This window comes from Acartia tonsa, chromosome 15 (assembly GCF_053477335.1).
Source record: "Acartia tonsa isolate MP-2025a chromosome 15, ASM5347733v1, whole genome shotgun sequence".
Taxonomy (NCBI): Eukaryota; Metazoa; Arthropoda; class Copepoda; order Calanoida; family Acartiidae; genus Acartia; species Acartia tonsa.
The window spans coordinates 9,265,073-9,279,273 of NC_137274.1; the positions used below are offsets into that span (position 1 = coordinate 9,265,073).

Here is a 14,201-nt window from a genome sequence, read left to right on the forward strand (position 1 = left end):
TTGCTAGGAGGGTGGGTATACCCTCTGACTACACCCTCCCCCCTAGTATTGCTAGGAGGGTGGGTATACCCACTGACTACACCCTCCCCCCTAGTATTGCTAGGAGGGTGGGTATACCCTCTGACTACACCCTCCCCCCTAGTATTGCTAGGAGGGTGGGTATACCCTCTGACTACACCCTCCCCCCTAGTATTGCTAGGAGGGTGGGTATACCCACTGACTACACCCTCCCCCCTAGTATTGCTAGGAGGGTGGGTATACCCTCTGACTACACCCTCCCCCCTAGTATTGCTAGGAGGGTGGGTATACCCTCTGACTACACCCCCCACCCTAGAATTGCTAGGAGGGTGGGTATACCCTCTGACTACACCCCCCCCCCCCTAGTATTGCTAGGAGGGTGGGTATACCCACTGACTACACTCCCCCCCTAGTATTGCTAGGAGGGTGTGTATACCCACTGACTACACCCTCCCCCCTAGTATTGCTAGGAGGGTGGGTATACCCACTGACTACACCCCCCCCCCCTAGTAATGCTAGCAGGGTGGGTATACCCTCTGACTACACCCCCCCTCCCTAGTATTGCTAGGAGGGTGGGTATACCCTCTGACTAAACCCTCCCCCCTAGTATTGCTAGGAGGGTGGGTATACCCACTGACTACACCCCCCCCCCCTAGTAATGCTAGCAGGGTGGGTATACCCTCTGACTACACCCCCCCCCCTAGTATTGCTAGGAGGGTGGGTATACCCTCTGACTACACCCCCCCCCCTAGAATTGCTAGGAGGGTGGGTATACCCACTGACTACACCCTCCCCCCTAGTATTGCTAGGAGGGTGGGTATACCCTCTGACTACACCCCCCCCCCTAGTATTGCTAGGAGGGTGGGTATACCCTCTGACTACACCCTCCCCCCTAGTATTGCTAGGAGGGTGGGTATACCCACTGACTACACCCTCCCCCCTAGCATTGCTAGGAGGGTGGGTATACCCTCTGACTACACCCTCCCCCCTAGTATTGCTAGGAGGGTGGGTATACCCACTGACTACACCCTCCCCCCTAGTATTGCTAGGAGGGTGGGTATACCCTCTGACTACACCCTCCCCCCTAGTATTGCTAGGAGGGTGGGTATACCCTCTGACTACACCCTCCCCCCTAGTATTGCTAGGAGGGTGGGTGTACCTACTGACTACACCCTCCCCCCTAGTATTGCTAGGAGGGTGGGTATACCCTCTGACTACACCCTCCCCCCTAGTATTGCTAGGAGGGTGGGTATACCCTCTGACTACACCCCCCCCCCCCTAGAATTGCTAGGAGGGTGGGTATACCCTCTGACTACACCCCCCCCCCCTAGTATTGCTAGGATGGTGGGTATACCCACTGACTACACTCCCCCCCTAGTATTGCTAGGAGGGTGTGTATACCCACTGACTACACCCTCCCCCCTAGTAATGCTAGGAGGGTGGGTATACCCACTGACTACACCCCCCCCCCTAGTAATGCTAGCAGGGTGGGTATACCCTCTGACTACACCCCCCCCCCTAGTATTGCTAGGAGGGTGGGTATACCCTCTGACTAAACCCTCCCCCCTAGTATTGCTAGGAGGGTGGGTATACCCACTGACTACACCCCCCCCCCCCCTAGTAATGCTAGCAGGGTGGGTATACCCTCTGACTACACCCCCCCCCCCTAGTATTGCTAGGAGGGTGGGTATACCCTCTGACTACACCCCCCCCCTAGAATTGCTAGGAGGGTGGGTATACCCACTGACTACACCCTCCCCCCTAGTATTGCTAGGAGGGTGGGTATACCCTCTGACTACACCCCCCCCCCTAGTATTGCTAGGAGGGTGGGTATACCCTCTGACTACACCCTCCCCCCTAGTATTGCTAGGAGGGTGGGTATACCCTCTGACTACACCCCCCCCCTAGTATTGCTAGGAGGGTGGGTATACCCTCTGACTACACCCTCCCCCCTAGTATTGCTAGGAGGGTGGGTATACCCACTGACTACACCCCCCCCCCCTAGTAATGCTAGCAGGGTGGCTATACCCTCTGACTACACCCCCCCCCCCTAGTATTGCTAGGAGGGTGGGTATACCCTCTGACTACACCCTCCCCCCTAGTATTGCTAGGAGGGTGGGTATACCCACTGACTACACCCCCCCCCCCCACTAGTAATGCTAGCAGGGTGGCTATACCCTCTGACTACACCCCCCCCCCCTAGTATTGCTAGGAGGGTAGGTGTACCCACTGACTACACCCCCCCCCCCCTAGTAATGCTAGCAGGGTGGGTATACCCTCTGACTTCACCCCCCCCCCTAGTATTGCTAGGAGGGTGGGTATACCCTCTGACTACACCCCCCCCCCCTAGTATTGCTAGGAGGGTGGGAATTCCCTCTGACTACAACCCCCCCCCCTAGAATTGCTAGGAGGGTGGGTATACCCACTGACTACTCCCCACTTTTGCACGACACTGCTGATAATGTTTACTTAAAAGATAAGAAAACATTGTTAACACAAAAAAACTCAAATTATAAACAAAAATTAAAAATGCATATTTTATTTTACCAAATACAATTATGTCCATACTTATACTATTTTTAAAAGCGAAGCTTTCCTATAAGTAGGGTCAGCCCGTCTGTCACGGACAGTTAGCCCTTTTCTTTAATTTAAACAAGTTGGCATTGTTCTATCGATTACAAACTTTGCATGATGATTCCTATAACAATTGGGTACGATTTAGGAAGCGTAGCAACTCTTAGTCACATTTATTGAAACAGGGATGACAACATCCATAAAAGTGAAGCTCTGAAATTGAAGGACAAACGAAATTCAACACTTTTAGAGTGTCAGAACTGAATACGCATTTTATTATTGCATATATAAGTATAGTAAGCAAATTTGTTGCAAAACTGCATAAATACATAATACGATTTAAGGACATACTTATATTTTAGAACTTGATTATAGAGATTTTTCGCCTATAACATTGTACCTTGTTGTAGTAGGAATCAGTATTTCAAAAATCAGATGAATCGGATAATTCTAACATACAAAAATTTGATGTCAAAAAAGTAAAAAATCAACATGTTTAAAATGAATGTACAGACATTCCTGTAATGATTATAGAGTTGATACGCTTTCTAAATCGTACCTAACTACTAGAGGAATCACCATGCAAAGTTTATAATCGACAGGACAATTCTAACATGCTTAAATTAACGGAAAAAAGCTATCCATTATGGACGCACAGGCGGACAGACCGACCCTAATTATAGAAAAGCTTCGATTTTAAAACTATGTATAAATGGCAAATTTGGAATTGACAAATCTTCTTTGTAACTCACTTGGTCCGCAGGTTTGTGGGATTGTGTGTGTGTGTGTGTGTGTGTGTGTGTGAGTGTGTATGTGTGTGTGAGTGTGTATGTGTGTGTGTGTATGTGTGTGTAGGTTTGACTGTATAGTGTTTTTAAACTTGAAATTTTTATTACATGATGATTCTATTTTTTTATTTTGTGCTTCTTAATTGAAATTAAAACAAGGATGACAACATTCATAAAAGCAATACAATCTTTTAAAATTCAAAATATTCAAAATGGTTGATGGACATTTGGAAAAATATGTGAAGATTAAAAAATTGCTTTTGACTTTGTACTTAATTGTTTCAGACATCACCATGCAAGCAAATTTGATTTTAATATGACTAAACTAATCCTTACATTCGGAGGAGGGTCTCTTCATCCTTAAATGTAGTCCAGGAGGGGTGGATACACCTTCCTATGCCCCCATTTCTGCACGTCTTGGATTAATTACACTAATGGATATAAAATACGTGGAAACAAAATTTGTCGTCAATTTACTATTTTGCTAATATGGATTTTATTTATTGGTCAGTTCATTCATCCAGTAATAGTGGAAGTAATGGGTTTAAAGGCGTTGATGGGGGTTATCGTACATTTAGCCAAATGCGAGTATTACTTTATTAGAGTAAATACATGAAAATCTGATGTAACATCCAAGTAAAAGTAAATCGATTATAAAAGTTTAAATAATTCTAATATCGTTTTATTTTTAGTATTTACAGCTGAATTTTGTTATAAAATCGGTTGGTCGGTCTATCAAAATTTATTATGGATAGACTTTCCAGTATGGCTTCAAAACTGATTCATATCCGCAGGAATAGAACAGGTTCTATGTACTGAAAAAGTTATGTATCGTATTATGGACAAGTTTCCATGAATATCAAAATAAAAATCATAAATTAATACCAGTTTTGTTAGGCAGCGCCTTCGGCATCTTGGGGCTAAAAATACTTGTATTAATTTTATAATTTTTACTTTTTATATCCGCGAAAAGCTGTTTATAATACGATGCGATAAATAACTATTCCAGTATGGCTTCAGATTATTATGTATCATATTATATTATAGCCAATTTTTCCCGAATATTAAAATAATAAAAACAAAATCAATGCCAGTTTTTTTGGACACAAGTGGCCCATATAATATATATTTTTTTATTTGTATGCTCTGCAACTTAAAAGTAATAGATGATGTCATTCTTGTTGTTAAAATATAATCTTCACCCATGATCAACTGAAAATTAATTGATTGCCTATTTCTTCCCTAATTTCCGTAGTTGTATAGCAGATAACTCAACAATTGCAAAAGCGATTTTCAGCTACTCCGGTCTAAGGGAAAAGCGATATAATGTATAAACAATTGATACATTGTACATTCAAAATTTTAATTTTTCAAATTTTGATTTTTTTTTGGAAGTTTGAAGCTTTTCTAGCTAGTAGTAAATATTGAGATAGGATTATGGTGCTATGTACACAATCGGAATCTAGTATTCAGCTGACCTAATTATTTGAGGTCAGGGACTAGGGAATATGATTCAGTCAAAAAATTTCCCAACACAACCCTTTTCTCTTATCTATCCCCCATCCCCTCCTTACCCACTTCCCTTCTGCTAAATCAAAAAACAAGTTTTACGCCAACTATAGGCCAATAAAATACTTAATTTTTGTTAATTGGAAATGGAATTAATTGGCTGAATGACAGCCTCTGTTTAAGTTTAGTTATTATTTCCAAATAGCACAGTTAGCTTTATTTAAAAGTAACAAAATGTCTATTAGACTGTCTGTTTGTACCAAAGGATTAAAATTAAACTGAAATTTAGTAAAAGGTGGGGGTCGACTTTCTCCTCCCCACCCTTAGGGCCCCCAGAGGTCTCTAGAGGCGTCCTTAGGACGGTGAAAATATTCTTCCCTAAAAGAGTTTTCAACTTTTACTAGACCTTTGTAAAGGAGAGCCATATCGGTCCAGTGGTTAGCAAGATTCATTGGTGCACAAGAGACACATACAGAAAGACGTGCTGTCACTTTTATATAAGAATTATCCTGGTCTATTCATTTAAAAATGTCATATTTTTGTATTGAAGACTTATTCTATAAACTATTCAGGTAAAGGGATAAGACAATGGCCGATGAATCTATATCCCCAATGATTATTCACTAATTTACCCCTTCTGTAGATTATAATTAATTTTTAAAATACCCAACTTTATGAACCGACCAATCCAAAATCAACAAAAGTCTCCAAAATTATTAAGCCAACAAATAAGAAAGCATTATTTTAGATCTTCGGGAGCTAGCGTAGTAAATATCCCAATGTCCCCTCTCTTCCTGCTATTAGTATAAAGTATTCAGAGATAAGGGAATTGCCATGAAAGATACTTTTATCCCCTTCCAAATATATTCAAGCTATAATTATAACTATTGTATTACTAGCGGCTTCGAACCTAAAGGCCTCTAGGGGCAATAAAGTAAGGGAAGGGGGAAAGATTTTCCATTTTTAAGAGAAAAATAAATACAAAAATTGATGTGTCATTTTTTGTGGGCTATTTTTCATGGGAGGATGTAGACATAAACCTTCCCTGGACATATGAAAAGCTTCACTGAAAAGAAAAACAATATCGGTACAGCGGTTAACAAGATCCTTTGCTACACACACAAACAGACAGATACTTTATTATTAGCATGTATTTTTTAATGAAGCAGCTCATAATGCCTAATAAAAAGCATGGTCATATAATACAAATGACCAATGATAGGCCAATATAACATTGCATTTTACTATTGGTAAATTATAATGTATACTGGTCCATCATTGGTCATTTTCCGCGACCTTGGCTTAACATGAAGTGTATCCGCTCGTCATCCGGAATATGATAGGTTTGAATATCGGTTCGACAACGCATCATAACTAAAGACGTTAAATATGGTTCCCACTGCTACTATGTCAGATGCGCGATGTAAATAGTTAGAGTAATGGTAATGCCTTAGCCTAAAACAGGCGCAACTTATTATCATGCGCAGTTATGACTTCTCAGACAAAGGTGGTGCAATCAAAGAGTTAATTAACCTAGGCAATTGAGTATGTTCAAAGGTTACGTGGAGAGGACTTGTACCCGAAGCGTCAACACACCCCCTTGTCATTATCATTATCATTGGTCGTTTATATCGTATGACAACGTTTTTTATTATTAGGCACTATAAGCTGTTTCTTTATTAATTATAAATTTCCCTATCTGTATGTCCCTGGAATTATAATGTTTACTTTTAGAGATAAGCGGAAAAATATTTAACACAAAAACTTAAATTTTAAGGCAAAATTAAAAATGCATATTTTAACTTTAAAGAGTACGATTGTGTCCATAAACAGGATCTAAAGGGATAAGACAATGACCGATAAATTGATGTACATCCCCTGTGTTTATACACAAAACTTCCCCTTCTTTAGATTGAAATTAGGTGTTGAAATGTTTGTACACTCAACTTAATGATTGAATGAATCAAATTTCACGAAAGTCCCCAAAATTGTTAAGCAAATTAATAAGAAAACGCAATTATAAAACTTTGGGGGCTAGTGTAATAAACAACCAATTGTCCCCTCTCTCTCTCTAATAATTAGGGCAGTAAGCTATTGATAAATAATCGGCTAATGGTGGCTGCAGCCGACAATAGCTGATTATGGCCGCAGCTGTAGGCGGCTGTGGATAGCAGTTAATTTCGTCTGCTACTGCAGCTTTGTCTAGATAAATACGGGCGCGAGTTTAGCCCCTATAAATCCTGATTTCAGGGATCTTAAAGGATAAGACAATGGCCGATAAATTGATGTACATCCTCTGTGTTTATACACAAAATTACCCCTTTTTTAGATTAAAATTAGAGGTTGAAACTTAATGAAGTAACCAATTAAAATTTATTGAAAGTCCCAAAAGTTGTAAGGCCAACGAATGAGAAAACGTTATTATAATACTTTGAGGACTAGTGCCATAAACAGCCCTTTGTCCCCTTTCTCTCGCTGCTGAGTTGATTTATTAAGCCGTGCGGCTGTTTGTAGGAGTAGTTATTTATTGCATCGTATTATAGACAGCTTGTTGCGGATGTTAGAATGTAATATTAATAGATTAAAATCTCGGAGCTAACAAAACTGATTTTTAAAAAACGATTTTAAATGTGGCTAAGAACTGGTTCTAATCCAGCGGATATTATCAGTTTAGAAGCCATGCTTAATAATTTTAATTTTTTCCAGGGATCTTGAGGGATAAGACGAATAACAATAATGAAAGTAAATCCCCAATGATGAAATAAAAATAAAATTACCCTCTATCGATAACAAATTTATTTTACAGATACGAATCATTGGTTAAAAAGTTTGGGCACTATCAGAATAGAACTAACTAATCAAAATCAAGTACCCAAAGTTTTTAAGTCAAGAAATAAGAATAATTGGCTATAAAACTTTGGGTACCAGTATAATTTATAGTGCAATATCCACTCCCTCGACATAAGGTTAAGTAATTGTTTAAAATACCTTAGGAAATAACGGATATAAAAACTAATTAAACTATAGAGTAGCAACAAATTAAGACAATGAAATATTAACACTTGTAGAGTGTCAGTGCTTAGAAAATAGGAACATTATGGCCGAGTGCGTCTTTAGCTACAGCAATAGTGTATTTATTAGCAAGTATTTGAGAGTGTTGTCCTAAATTATATTTTCTAATGAATTTTAATACTGGTTACTTAAAGATTTGTGCTTGTTATTTTTGTCACTCTTATAGGTCTACTTGAAAATAAAAAAATTACTGCTCAATAATTTGGGCTGGACTAAATTCTTTTTTTATAATTTGCAAGTGTCTTAATTACATAGAGTAAGAATAGTAAGAGCAATACTAAGTTTTTAACAGATAAACTTAAAATATAGTGCATTTATTATTATTTATTGAAGTGTTGTCCTAAATCATATTTACTAATGAAATTTAATAACTGGTTACTTTGTTTCAGAGCTTCCCTTTTATGGATGTTCTCATCCTTGTTTTTCTATGGAGGACGTGACAATGGGCTGTTTATTTCACTTGTCTCCAAAATTTTTATTTAACATGTAAAAAAATATAAACTGTTGGGGTGGGGTTTAAGTCAACCCCTACCACTACAATTACCCCTAGAGGCCTCTAGGGGTATAGCCCTTATTATCCTATAAAGAGAGACTTAGAATAATCTTGGAAATTTTAATACAACACTCCCCTAATTGTAAAAGTATGTATAATCGTATTGAAGTATAGAAAAACAAGAATGACATTATCCATAAACGGGAAGCTGTGAAAAAGTAAGAAAAACGAACATAAACACTAGTAAATACTAGAGTATCAGAACTGAAAAATCAGAATATAAACGTATAAGAGTCAAAACAAAATTGTTGAAAAACTGCTTAAATGCAGGATAATGTTAAACAACATATTTACATTTAAAAGACTTGATTATAGATATGCTTTGCTTTAATATTTTCTTTGTTGTCATAGGAATCAGTATTCTAAAAATCAGATAAATTGAATTAAAATATGATATAAAAATGTTTGAAATGGACGTGCAGACATTCTGGTAATAATTATTTACTTTCTAAATCGTACCTACTACTACAGGAATCACCATGTAAAGTTTGAAATCAATAGGAAAATTCTAACATGCCTAAACTAAAAAAAAGAGCTAAATGTTACGGACTGACGGACGGACTGACCCAAATTATAGAAAAGCTTCGATTTCATAAAATGAGAATAAGGAAAATAAAAACAACTCTTTAATGCAAACAATTGTATTCAAAAAAATAAAAAAAATATACAAAACAATTAATAATTCCTAAATTACTAATTGTGGCCAAACCATTATCCTTAAATCGTATATCAATTAATTCCGGGTCAGTAAAGCATGCCTGTGGAAATATCCAGGTTGATTTTCTAGAATACAACTAGTTGAATTTATTACAAAATTTTAAAATCTTTTTATGAAAAATATAAAGTTTTTAAACAAATGAAAATTTTTGGGTGGTTTTGTGACATAGCCTCCTAAGGGGCATTTTTCGAATTTTCACAAAAGCTTTTGATAGGTTACTTTAGATTTTAGGTTAGGTAAATGTTAATAATTTCTCCCCAGAGGCTAGAAATATGAGAAAAGCTGCTATGAAAATATGATGAAATACCCTAGGTGATGTTACAAAACCAACAATACCTGATTTTTTTTAAACAAGTGAAAAACTTTATAAAATATTTAAAGGAAAAATTATTTTATGACTGAAATATCTGAATGTCCTACAGGCTTGCTTTGTACAAAAATCAAATCATAATATTGGTAATAAGTATTCAAATCTATCTTTTAAACTATGATTATTGTGAAATTTGAAAAATATATTTCATCCATTTAATATAAATAAAAGTTTATTTGGATACTTATTACTAAATATAACATAACATACATAACATAGTTTTATCAATTTATAGTTTTCATCATTTATATTTTAAAATTAATGTTTAAAAATTTAGAATTTCATTAATTATTCTTTTGAAATTGTTTTAATAAAAAGGAAGACAAAAACAATATTTAATTGTCTGTATGTTGGTTTGCTCTTCATATCATATTAAATATTTCTAGTATGGTTTTATAGATTGTTTAAAAAAAAAGTTATGTTGAATTATTATAGGCAGGACCAAGATATAGTAATTAATTATTTGAATTTAGATTCAGGCAATATCTAGAAGTAATTTTTCAAATTATTCTTACTGGAAAGTTTTATTTCTAAGCTTAATGTTTAAAATAGATTTCATTAGATTAAAAGGATTTAAAATAAAAAAGATTAGATTAAAAATAATTTGTAAAAACTACATAATAGAATAACTTTTTAGTAACATTTCAATAAAATCCTTCTTTGTTATCTTTCTATAGAATATCATCATATACAATAATTATACAATATAAAACATAGTAATAAGCAAATAACTAGAATGACAATAATTAAGAGTTGCCAAGCACAAAAAAATACATAAAAATATTCATATTGTTAGCCCTAATAGCTGTAGAACAATGTTTGAAATTAATGTTTTTATCTATGTTTCTGTGGACTATTACTGCAAACCATAAATTTTTTTTCGTGGCAATGACTCTTAAGGGGCGTTTTGTTGTATTTTCACAGTAGCTTTTCCCCTATTTCTAGTCCCTGTGGAGGCTCTAACCCAGCGGGTCAATCACCTAACCCAACTTAACCTAACCTAAAATAACCTATAAAAACTAATGTGAAAATACAATGAAACGCCCCTTAAGAGGAGTTGCCAAAAAGCGACTATACCCAAACTTTTTGAAATTTTAGTCAAGAAATAATTTCTTATCTAGTTTTTACTTTATAAAAGTATTATACTTTAAAGCAATGCAGTATGTTGTCATAATGCTTAAAGTCTATACACATGGAGAAAAAATTGTATAATCAATTACAAGCACAAATTAGAAACAAATTATGTTTCATCATTAAATCACATGTTCTATTGCTCAATTTAATGTTTAATTGAACTGATCAATATCTGCTGGATTAGGACCGGTTTTTAGCCATACTGATAAACCATTTATAGCATCATCATATTACAGACAATTTTCCATGAAATTCAAATAAAAATCATAAAATTGATACTACTTGTTATCCCGGGCCTTTTGGCCCCTCAGGGCTAATAAAACTTGCTTTATTCTTATAATTTTTCAATTCAATATCCGTGGAAAGTTGTCTATAATATCTTAGTAACATAGCTGCTCTATAATAAGCATTTGCAAGCTTTTTCAATCATTGATTAGATATAAATTAGGATTGTGTTTGCAGAAATGTTGGTGCTACCTCTTGTAGCCCCCCCCCCCCTTATTATGATTTTTTAAAATTAGAGGCTTGCATAACAATTCACTAGGGGGTTTGGAACCATTTAGGGATAAAAATATTAATTATTATTTAAATTTCAATTTAAAGGAGGTGTTGACATACCCCTTTTGCGCAACACTAATAGATTGAAAATAAATTGGGTGGGTATTTACTATTCCTAAAGGGTGGCACTACTTCTATATGAAGTGCCCTAATCCTGCGGGGCTAATCAGCACTCAATCTAACCCAACCTGACCAAAAGCAATAAACAAGGTCCCCCCTTTTTTTACAACAATATATATAATTAGGGTGGGGGGGGGGGTAGGGGAATTAATACTCACTAGGGACCTTGTGTGAAAGCGCCAAAATGTCATACTCAATGATTTACTTACAAAACCTGCTAAAATATTTGTCTTCTACTATTCTTTTATTGCATTGCTACTTATGAAGACATATTAATTATCTATCAAGGACAGAAAAATCAAAAAATAAAGATTAAATTCCAGCTTTGTTGGACTTAATGGGCCGTAGATTCGGTCTCTAAACAAGGGATAAATTTTGTGATCTTTTAATGTTACTTGTGGAAAATTCACTCTAATATGATACATATTTTTTTTAAGTATTGCTAGGAACCGGTTTTCATCCAGAAGAAATTAATCTAATTTAGAGCAAAACTGGAAAAAATGTTTCTTAATGAATAACAATAATAAATTCAATTTAGTTACAGAACATAGGGATGGGTTACAGGAAGATAAATTCTTTCAAAAATAACTTAAATAACTCTGTTTATCATCACAATATCTGGATATACATTTATCTTCCCTTAAGCTCTCCCTGTATTAAAAAATTATAATAAATTACTAAAAAAAACAAGGATGACAACATACATAAGTAGCACCAAAAAACATATGTCCCACCACAAATATCCTGTGCCAACTTTCAATTGAGTCTATGAAAATCAACCAATAGCACTGGAAATATAATATTAATACAATCAAGTCACTACAAAAGAGCAGAAAGCAAGTTGCTAGCAGACAAAAAAGGTACCCAAAAGAAAAAGAAGGCCATTGGAAAATCTCATTTCCCCATATCGTTATGAACTGACAAAGTAAATTATAGAGTAGGTTCGTTACTAAAACTAGTTAATTTTAGGTTTGACAACAATGTTTAATGGCACCATCATAAAAACTTTGGGCCCAAATCATAATTCATTTTACAAATAATTGTCATATCATCAAGTTTTCTAACTGTTAATATTTAAACTAAACTTAGAGATAAGTTTAAAATGATATTACTATAAGCTGCTTATATAACTAAAATGAATCTTGATAAAAAGAGGGTATAGATGAAATTAATCTCTGAAATCAAATAATGTAACAAAATTTTAAAACATGTGACTTGGGTTAAAAAACTGTTTTAAATTTTAGATTATTAGATTGTTACTGTAAAAAATCAAAATTAAAAGTAAAAATAGAAAAAAAGAAGCAAATCTAAAAATATAATTAAAAGTACAAAATTTTACAGCTTTGTTGAACTCTTGCAACAAAATACAAATGAAGATACTTAATTATAAAGCTTTAGAAAAAAACATATTTCCAAGCTTTTTCTAGAAAGAAACAAATGAACAAATAAACTTAAACAAATTTAAATCTTTACTTAAAAGTGTGCTTAAACATTTCAATATTTAGTCTTTAAAAATAAAAAAATATTGCTTAGAATTTTCGGTTTTGCTATGCTTTATCTATATTGGTAAGAAATCCTTTACTCCGAGACTAGTCTAGTAGCTTTAGTAGGATTTTGTTTAATGATTTATAATTGCCACATTTAATCTTTATATTGCAATTCTTAAATACCTTTGTTATTTGTTTCTTGTAAATAGTTTGACTAGTGACTCAGAAACTTTGACTAGGAAGCTCCATGGTGATATTGTCCCTAAAAAATTACATAAATATTTATTTGTTGGGTTTTGAATTTGAAAATCTTACTTCATCATATTTCAGAAAAAAAGATTGAAAAATGTGTCAAACCAAGACAAAACTGCCTTAATTGTCTTCCATGGGAGACTTTTAAGATTTGAAGCAAGAGGTTTATCCAAAAAATAATAAAATTGGGTGCAATGCATCTCAAAGCTAAACTCTATTATTAATAATCTATCCTGTCACCCCAAATATAAGGCAAAAGTTAGTTAAAATACCTAGTATGAGAATTTCTTATTCTCTTGAGTCTTGACTAGACAATTCACACTTAGGAACATCTGCATGCTGAACATCAGCCTATAATAAACATTAATATAATTCAGCAATTTGCAACATGTGGATTTTTTAACCTTTATTCATTTAAATTAATTTATAGGAAATAATTGCATATATTATATGCTTAAGTTATGAATTATTCTTAATCCTAGAAAAATGTTATAATATAAGTATCTCTGTATTGATATAAAAAATCAAAAAGAAGAGATAATAAAAATAGCCTAAAACCATCCATAGCATTGAATCTAAATAAATTAACACATTTCTTGACTTATGTAAATCTTTCCTATAAAGGAGAATTTATTCAGTAAATAAACACTTACCCTAGTCTCAAAAGTAGTCATTTGATATTCCACATTAGACCTAGAGCTGCAATCATCCTGTAATTTTAAATATTGCATTGTTATTCTAAAAAAATCTAAATTTATAACACATTTTTTTCTTCAAGTAATTGGTAATTTTATTATTCTGAACAAACTTTTAAATATAGACAATTATTTCTTTAGATTATCATTTAAAATAATATATAACAGTTTTTCTTTAATTTCCAACATACGAATATTTAGAAAGGATTTTGAGAATAAAGAAAAATTTACCTCAATGACATTCAGCAAACTTTCAGACTCTCCAATGTTGCCTTTCTCAACAGCTTCAATATCTTAAATATTAGTTTGTCTAAAAATAAATCAGACAAATTTTCTCCTATTTCTAGCCCCTG

At 34.7% G+C, this 14,201-nt stretch overlaps 1 protein-coding gene across 2 annotated transcripts in view; it reads right to left on the reverse strand.

Annotated features, from left to right (window-relative positions):
* Positions 1–9,085: 9,085 nt before the first annotated feature.
* LOC145306849 (uncharacterized) overlaps positions 9,086–14,201 on the reverse strand; it is a 34,489-nt gene continuing 29,373 nt past the window's right edge. For both annotated transcript variants that reach the window (XM_080149171.1, XM_080149172.1), the window contains 4 exons: positions 14,080–14,141; positions 13,807–13,863; positions 13,426–13,504; positions 9,086–13,163 (listed from right to left, as the gene is read on the reverse strand). In XM_080149171.1, coding sequence (XP_080005297.1) covers positions 13,442–13,504; positions 13,807–13,863; positions 14,080–14,141 — 182 coding nt within the window. In that variant the 3' untranslated portion in view covers positions 9,086–13,163; positions 13,426–13,441. The remainder of the gene's footprint in view (positions 13,164–13,425; positions 13,505–13,806; positions 13,864–14,079; positions 14,142–14,201) is intronic.